Below are 8,921 nucleotides of genomic sequence, written 5' to 3'. Positions count from 1 at the left end.
AGGCTTTGCTGGCAGCTTTGGCAGAACAAAGGGACAGGTTAAGCTGCAAGAGAGTAACGGAACTAAGTCAGTGTGGGTTCTTGGATAGAAGCAGAGAGAAGGGGAAGCAAGAGGACTGTGGAGAAAAATGTGGAGTTCCAGGGATTACATGACATCAGAGACTAGTTACAGTCAGAGGTAGTGTGGAGTTAAGAAGGGCACAGATGCCGGGCGCGGTGGCTCAAGCCTGTAATCCCAGCACTTTGGGAGGCCGAGGCGGGTGGATCACGAGGTCAAGAGATCGAGACCATCCTGGTCAACAAGGTGAAACCCCGTCTCTACTAAAAATACAAAAATTAGCTGGGCATGATGGTGCATGCCTGTAATCCCAGCTATTCAGGAGGCTGAGGCCGGAGAATTGCTTGAACCCAGGAGGCGGAGGTTGTGGTGAGCCGAGATCGCGCCATTGCACTCCAGCCTGGGCAACAACAGCAAAACTCCGTCTCAAAAAAAAAAAAAAAGAACTAAAAAGAAGGGCACAGATTTAGGAGCCACACAGCCTAGGTTTCAATCGCAGCTCTGCCATGTATTATCATGATGTCTGTGACCTTGGGCAATTCTTCTAATGTCTCAGGCCTCTGTTTCCCCATCCACAAATTAGGGACGGCAGTAGTGCTACCTAAGTTGTTGTCATGGCACTTAAATGAATTAATATACGTAAAGGGCTTAGAACAGTGTTTGTGCTATACGTGTTTGTATGGAGGCAGCAGTGGGGTTACAGTCAAGAGTAGGGTGTCTGGGTTTCTCATAGGTGGATGGTACAGGGTAATGACAAGGGTGATAAGGTCTTGAAGGCGATGGGGTATGGGGAAGTGTAGATGAGCTGGAATAAAGGAATTGAGGATTGAAAATGAGGAGTCAAGAAACTAAGAGGGCAGAGGGGCTGGGTGGTTGGGCAAAAGATGCTGAAGTCCCTCAGGCTGGAGAGGAAAGTGGAGCTAGTTTCAGAGGCTTGGAGGGAAGGCTACAGACAGGAAGGGCAGTTCCACTCCTGCCAGTCTGGAGTCCCCTCTCTCCACTCCTCTGGCTGGCTCCTGGCAGCTGAGTTGCTTAGGGTAGAGGCAGAGGCCCAGATGGAGGTTAGAGATCCCAGTCTGGCCACATACATAACCCCTGCTGGGGACTGTGGCCTGAGGAGTCTGGTGGGGAAGTCCAAGGGCATCAGAAAGGACCGGAAGGGAGCATCTTTGCCTGGATTGTTAGAAAGGCTTGGTCTAACCAACACAGACCTGTGGTTGCTCAAAGAAGCCTTCAAAGTCTTGTGTCACTGGGGCCCCTCAGCTGTGCTGGAAGCCAGAGCTTCCAGGGCCTGCAAAGGCCATCTAGATCAACCTCGCACTTTACCAATGGCAGAGCTGGGCCCCAATGAGGGGAATGGTGAGTGCTTGCCTGTTGCAAGCATGGAGACCCATAGTGAATGGGGAGGCACCATCACAGCAGCCAGAATGGAACTCCTATCCACCCATCACCTCTCCCAGGAGCTCCTGCTCCCAAGCACCTTCCCTCCACCACCACACTTCCAGGCAAGGAGAAGTCTCCAGAGCTCCTCATTCCGGGCAGCAGCTCATCTCCACAAGATAGGCAGGCAACTGACAATGTGTCACATGTTGGTCTGTGTCTGCAACTCTCTGTGTAATACATCTCTGTATTTCTTATGTCCAGTCACTGAGTATGTGTCTGTAATGTGTGTGTGTGTGAGTGTGTGTTTGTGTATGCATATGGGCTCAGGGAGGAAGATGATGGATGCCAGGAATCAGACACAGGAGCTGGAAAGCCACGCCACCTCAAATCTTGTTTCCAGCTTGGAGACTCTGTGTGTGTGTGTGTGTGTGTGTGTGTGTGTGTACACACATGTGTGAGTATGCATGTACTTGGATTTGTCTATGGGTCTATGGTAGGGACAGGCCCGTGGATTGACTAGGGTGAGGGTGATAGTAGCTCTTTGGTCTCTGGGTAGAATTCAGTTGGCAGAAGCTGAGAGCTCCCAAGGAAGTGAATAAGCCCAGCCAGCAATGTGTAATAGTGATGTGGGAGGTTTCTGAGGATGGGGGTTGCTGAGGAGAGAGCTGGCCCAGATTTCCAGGGACTGAGGGGGAATAGAAGGGCTAAGACTAAAAGGAATAGAGGAGTCCATAGTTAGTGGTAAAGAGTTCAAACTGAGTAAGTGAGGGGCTCAGCCTCCCATGGAGGACAGGGGGCTGGGGCCAGTGGCTGATGTCTGGACTGAAGCCCCCATGCCCAGAGGCTCTTGGGCCTTTGGGCCAGGAATGTGGAGCCAGGAGGCCTGGCAGCTACCTCTAGTCAAGTAACTGCTCTTGTACAACACGAACTTCCCAGAACCATGGGCTGGGGGTAGAGGGGGACGCAGGCTGACCTGCTGACCTGAAGGGACCTCGAGCAGAGTCTCCCTCTCCAGGAGCTCTTGCCCCCACCTACTGAGGACCACCCACCTTGAGCCCAAATTGTTTTAAATAAGCAAACATCTCCCTACCTTTCTGCAAACAGCAATTCTAATAAGGCAGAAACATAAGCTTTTCAATCTGACAGAATAGGGTTTGAATCCCAGCTTTCCCTATTGCCGCTGAGTAAACTGGAGTAAGTCCCCTTCACCTCCTTGAGCCTCACTGGCCTCCCTGTCAACTGGGGGCAGGACTGCAACCGCTCACAGGTTGCAGTGAAGATTAAATGTGCTAATGGAAGGAAAGTGCTTAGCACAGAGTTGCTGCTCAATATGAGTGCCCCTCCCCCTCAACCAGAAACCCTGTCTTCCCGGGGAAATAACAGAATCCCAGCCTAAAGCAAAGAATCTGATACAGTGAGCAGGTACAGCCATATACAGGTCAATGTGCCATTTTATGAGACCTTTTATACAGTGACAGTAATTTCTAAGCAGTTTCTCATTTCCACCTTTACAAACCTCAAGTAATTGAGGGTGGGGCAACAGATTGATTGCTGAGGGACCTCAGTTTGGGGACAATAACCTCATTATACCCCTTCCTTCACATTCAGACAGCTAAGGCTCAGAGAAGGACCCCAGCTCTGCCAGGCTGCCTAACCAGTGTCCGCCCCTGCCCCAAAGTCCCACTTAGAGACCGTGAGGCCTCCCCAGCCAAAGGCAGGGCAGCTGGGAGGGTGAATTGCTTGGCCAGGGTCATGGGCAGCTGAATGACAGTGTTCAGAGCCCTGGCTGGGTGGGAAAAGGGCCTGGTCTGGCTTGGCCACAGACCTCTTTTACCCCAAGCCTCAGTTTCCCACATCTATAGATTTAGGGGTAGAACTAGGTGATCTCCATGGGCTCAGCAGCTTGGAGTACTCATTAAATAAGTCAAGGTCTTCCAGTCTTAGCAACTCAGGAGTCAGAGCAATGTCCTTCCCTCCTGCTCAGGCACTGGGGTTGAAGGCTGGGCTTGGAATGAAATAGAAGGGGTTTGGAGGGCTAGGGAGAGCAATAGCGTCAACTCAGAGAGTCCTCCTTCCATAATAGCATCAACTCAGAGAGTCCTCCTTCCATAATCCAATAGGCCAGCCTGGAATTGGCATGTGTCCAGAATGTCACACAGTGCCACCTAATCACAAATCAGCCAGAAAGTACAATCTTAACATGTGCTCAATAGAATGAAAACCAGAAAGATTTAGTGAACAGTGCCAAGGACACCCCACAACAGAGCTAGCCAGAACACCCACAACGAAGCAGGACCAACACTGCAACAGCAGCTGGAGCCCACAGTCCACCAGATGAAATGGTGGCCCAAACTGAATTACAACTGCTGAGCAGCCTCAACACCTCACCCCTGCACACCCGTAGATCCCAATTAACCAGGGTGGAGGCCACCTCAGGAATAAGCCCGACACCCACTTGTTCTTAGTCCTTTTTGTGCCTAGGGTGGAGATCTTTTTGTCTTACAGTGGCTCTGCCTCCCAGGAGCAGATAAGAATCATTTAGAAGTTCAGCCCCTGGGCTGGAATTATTTTCTGTTGAACCTAGTTTGCCAAACCAAGGGAGAAGCAAAGTGAGTTTTACCTTCTTTGAACCAGAGAAAACCTGTCTTCCTCTGCTGACATTTGAGTGTGTAAGTTCTAATTATAGGAGCTTATCTACATGGCCTCAGAAGAGCCTGTGCTTCAGTCATTCAACAAACATTTAGCAAGTCTAGCACTGTGCTGGGTTGACAGCTCAGGCTTTGGCATCAGTGCACCAGATTTCAAATCCTGGCACTACCACTGCAATTGAGTGGTGTGGGGTGAGTTTACTTAATCTTTCTGTGTCTCAATTTCCTCCTCTGTAAAATAGAGATGTAATAGTAATACTTAATCTTATGTTGTAAAAATTAAATTAAATATTATTACAAGTGCTTAGCATAGCATAACTTAGTTATAGATCTAAAAGTGCTAACTTCAGATTATCATCTAGACTTCTGTTTCTGGCTAAAGTAGACTAGCTTCTATCAGACCAATTTATGTGTTGAGGATAACTTTAAAAGCTAGTAAGCATTTAAGAAATCTGTTTAAAGGCATGGGAGAGCTACCAAGGCAGTGAGGACTTGACAGGCCCAAGATTGTGGAGAGAAGTAATATTGGTTTCAATTTTTCCCTAAAGGCATTTTCCAGCTTGTAGGAGGCATGGTCATGAGACTGGGGAGTCAAAACTGGAATTTGGGGCCTAAAAAGGGGAAGGGTCCTGTTAAACACCTCCAACTTTTATTGGGAAGACCAAAGGGCAACACTGTAGGAAAAAAAGGCTAACCAGAGATAGACTAGACTCAGAAAGACTGATATAAAGTTTCCAATCAGTGGCCTGTCCTCCTTTAGGTGCCTGTCAGAAGCAAAAGCAAATCCCCTCTGGAGAAAGATAATATTACTCAGAGCCTCATGCTAACTCTATAATTTTTTTATACACAGTGTTGGACATCCAAGAAAAAATTATCTGGCATTTCAGGAGCTATGAACAAAAACAATAAAATGGACAAGAGCTATAAAACAGACAATAGAAACAAGCCCACTGGAGATCCACATGTTGGAGTTTTCAGACATGGACTCCAGAAGAAAACAGATGATGAGAGGAAATATTTCAATAGAAAACTGGAATCTATGAAAAAGGATCTAGTGGAAATTCTAGAACTGAAAAGTTATAACAAATGAAATCAATAACTCCATTGATGGATTTAGCAGCAGAGAAGACACATGTGAAAACAGGATTAGTAAACTGGATAGTAGAAAAATATTTCAGTAGAAAAATATCCAGACTGAAACGGAGAGAAGGAGGGAAGAAAAGGACTAGAAAATACAGAATAAAGTGTAAAAGAGACATGTGGGGCAATAACAAATGGCTGAACATACGTGCAATGAAGGTCCCAGAAGGAGAGGAGAAAGAGAATGGGGAAAAGATAAGAGCTGAAGTTTTTCCTGACCTGGGGGGAGATAAGATGCAGCCACAGATTGTAGAAGCACCAGGAAGGATACATACAAAGAAAGCATCTACAAAGAAGGATACATACAAAGAAAAACTCACTTAGGCACATCACAGCAAAACTGCCAAAAACCCAAAGGCAAAGGAGAGTCTTCCCCATATGGTAAAAGAAGCAAGACCCTTGGACTCTCCAGCCCCCAGGGCCTCCCTGACCCTAGGCCAATGTCAGCTTCCAAGAGACTGATGTGAAGTGAGGTAAGCTGGACTCCCTCCCCTCCATCAGGGCATGCTCAGACTGAGCCCTCCCCACAGGCAGGGAACCCCTGCCTTGTCAGATAATGTCAGATGTTGACGAATGAGGTGGGGGAGAGGTTTGAAAGGGAAAGATCTGGGAATCTCACAGCCCCTCCTGAGGATCAAATCCTTCTCTTTAAAATTAAGCAAGATTGTGTAGGGTGTGAGCAAGCTCATCTGTTCTCTGACTCTCGTCTCAGCATTTCTGTCTTTCTTTTGGTCCAGCCACCAGAACCCCCATCTATTTCCCTCTCTGAGCCTCAGTCTCCTCAGCTGTAACATGTGTCTATTAAAAAAAAAAAATTAGTTCTTTTTATACTTAAAAAAAAATAGACACAGGGTTTTGGCTTGTTGCCCAGGCTGGTCTCAAATCCCAAGCTCAAGCAATCTGCCCACCTCAGCCTCCCAAACTGCTGGGATTACAGGGGTAAGCCACTGCACCTGGCCAAAGTGTGGCTATTAATAGGCAACAAGCAGTAGCAGAGATTGTGATATCATGGATGTAAAAGTGCTCTGCAAACTGTAAACTGCTGTACCCTTTAGTGGTTGCATCCCTGCCTGACAGAACCATCAACAGCAGGTTAGAGAGCAGATATTCATGCAGACGTAGGAATTTCTGACTTCCTGCCAGCTTGGAATAGCAACAAGGTGATTCTGGCAGGAATCTCAGTAAAGCTGCCATCTCTCAGCATGGTGCCAGGAGAGGGAGCACTGGAGTCATCAGCTCTAGACAGGCCTGGAGGTGGCCTTTCAGGCCCTCTGACCTGCTTGGGCCAGGGTGACACCATCCTGTGTGGAGAGTGAAGGATCTGACACTACCCCTCATTTTCACTCAGTGATCAAGCTTTCTCCAACCCCACTGGGTGTAGGGTTTGGACACTCAGAAAGGTACCTCCACTTGAGACACAACCCAACTTTTCTGTTTCCAAACCTAACATGACCAGCCTCCCCGATTTGAGACTTCATGACTCCCTTTTCTGTCACCCACCACCACAAGGGCATGGTTAGCATTTGTTAAATACTCACTGTTCTAAGCACTTGATTTAGCTTAAGTATTTAGTTATCACTGCACCCTATGAGGTGGGTTCTATTGGTAGCCCCGTGTTACAGGAGATGAAATGGAAGCAGGAAGAGTCAGGCCCCCGGTGCAGGTGGCACTCCCTGTTCCTCACCCTGCATGCTCCCTTCCCACCGCAGTACCATCTGATTACTTCCCTTTCATCCCCATCCAGGACCGTTTTCTGGCATTTTTTCCCCCACAATTCTAACATAGCTCACTAGCTAAGATCTCATCCTTTGAGGGCCTTTGTAACAACCATGATTTTATGCGTTATAGAACAGAATTCTCAAATCAAAGTCATAAATCCCTAGACTCTAATTTTATTACTCTTGTTTCTGCATTTCCAGAGTTCTAGAATCCAGTGATAGATGCCAGAACCAGAGACTTCCAGAGAATCCTAGAAAGGAATTCTAGCATCCAGCGATTAGGCTTTTGAATCCAGGTTCGACAGTAGAACAGTGGGGAGTGGAATGGAGGTAGGATTGGAATTTCACAGAGTGCCCAGTCTAGAAAGACCCCGGTATAATAGATCTGCTGCAGCCCAACCCAGCCCATGTGGGGACTATACCCCATCACTGACCGTCTGAACCATCGGGAGCTCCTCACTCCCACGTGGCCACTCACTCCAGGACTTCATCTGATGTTCAGGAGAGTTAATGTCATTGTTATGCCTACCTGAGCCTGGGTGCGGATGCTGAGGCCAATCGGCAAGGTCATTCAGGTCCTGGCTCTGGATCTTGGATAAACTGCTAGACCTCTGGGAGCTTCCGTCTCTTCATCTGAATAAGGGGCTGGGGGTGGGGGGCAAGGTCAGATGATTTCCAGGGTCTTTTCCACTTGAGAGAGTGAGTTGTCTAAATCCCAAGAGCTGCCATTTGCCTTCTAGTTAGTATTACTGAAGACGATGATTATCATGTGATGAGCACCTAAGCTGAACCGGACACTGTGCTGAGCACTTTCCAGCCATTCTCCTACTCAGTGAGTCCAGGTAGGCTCCCTGGAGTAGAGGGGTTGGGGGGCAGCGTCTTTTTGGAGGACAAAGAAAGTGAGGGAATAGGGAGGATGGCAAGGCTGGCCACGAGGGACCCCGGGAACTAGATGGGGAAACAAAAGCCGACTCTTCTCATATAGGGTGGGTTGTTGCTTCCCAGAGGCAGAGGCAGGGGGCTGGCCAAGGTGACCTCTGCCCACCCAGGCACTAAATGTAGCTACAGACTGAGCCTAGGATTGCAGATCGAGATACCCTGCTGACCCCACCCTCTCGCTGTGTGCCCACAGGACGACCGTGAGGCAGCCCCTGGCAGGTGGGCTGTTCAGGGCAGGCGGCCGGAGGGAGCTTGATGCGAGCCCGGCGTGCGCAGGCCGATACCACCCGCTGAGAAAAGCGAGGGGCCAGCGGCCCCGGCACCCGCGGAACGCGCCCGGGGCCAGGGGCCGGGCCTGCCATCGCCGGCGCTGTGCTGCGCCTGCGGTCTGTGCGCGCTGCTGGCGGGCGTGAACGTGACGCTGGCGGGCGCCTTCGCCTCCTTCCTTCCCCGGCACAACGCGCCGCTCGTCGTGGGGCCGGCGCTGCTGGCGCTGGCGCTCGTTTTCTTCGCGGCCTGCTGCGTGTGTAGCCGCCGGGGTCCTGCGCCCCGCGCTCGCTCTGCGGCCGCGGCGGGCCCTGGCCAGGGTGGCGGCCGCGGCGGGCCCGTGGCGCTGGAGATGGAGAGCAGCGAGCGCACAGCGCAGGACACCACGGCCGTGCAGCTCAGCCCTGCCTTCTCCGCCGCGTCGTCCGGCCGCTCCAGCCCCGGCCACAGCCCTCTCGCCCTGGAGGCCCAGGCGCCCGCGGCCCTCTGCGCGCTGCGCTCAGAAGAGGTCCAGCTCCACCTGCCCCGAGAGCCGGCCGCCCCCTAGCGGACCAGGGCCCCGCCGTGACTCTGCTGTCCCGGTTCACTCTCCTTCGTTCAGTGCCATTTAGTGGGGGAAGAAAAAAAAAGAAAAAAGAAAACCTTTCCTTCCTTCCTTCCTTCCTCCCTCCCTTCCTGCTTTCTTTTCTTCCTTCCTTCCTTCCTTCCTTCCTTCCTTCCTTCCTTCCTTCCTTCCTTCCTTCCTTCCTTCCTTCCTCTGTCTCTCTCT

At 50.3% G+C, this 8,921-nt stretch overlaps 1 protein-coding gene across 1 annotated transcript; it reads left to right on the top strand.

Moving 5' to 3' along the window:
* The first annotated feature begins 7,270 nt into the window (after positions 1–7,270).
* TMEM275 (transmembrane protein 275) lies at positions 7,271–8,759 on the top strand. The gene is made up of 2 exons (XM_032246564.1): positions 7,271–7,276; positions 8,148–8,759. The coding sequence occupies exons 1-2, from the start codon at positions 7,271–7,273 to the stop codon at positions 8,697–8,699; spliced, it is 558 nt and encodes a 185-aa protein (XP_032102455.1). The 3' UTR covers positions 8,700–8,759.
* Positions 8,760–8,921: the final 162 nt, after the last annotated feature.

Source organism: Sapajus apella, unplaced genomic scaffold (assembly GCF_009761245.1).
Source record: "Sapajus apella isolate SASKATOON/1434 unplaced genomic scaffold, GSC_monkey_1.0 scaffold62, whole genome shotgun sequence".
Lineage (NCBI taxonomy): Eukaryota > Metazoa > Chordata > Mammalia > Primates > Cebidae > Sapajus > Sapajus apella.
The sequence above is the reverse complement of the archived record's forward strand: the minus strand, read 5'-3'. Positions and strand labels throughout refer to the sequence as shown.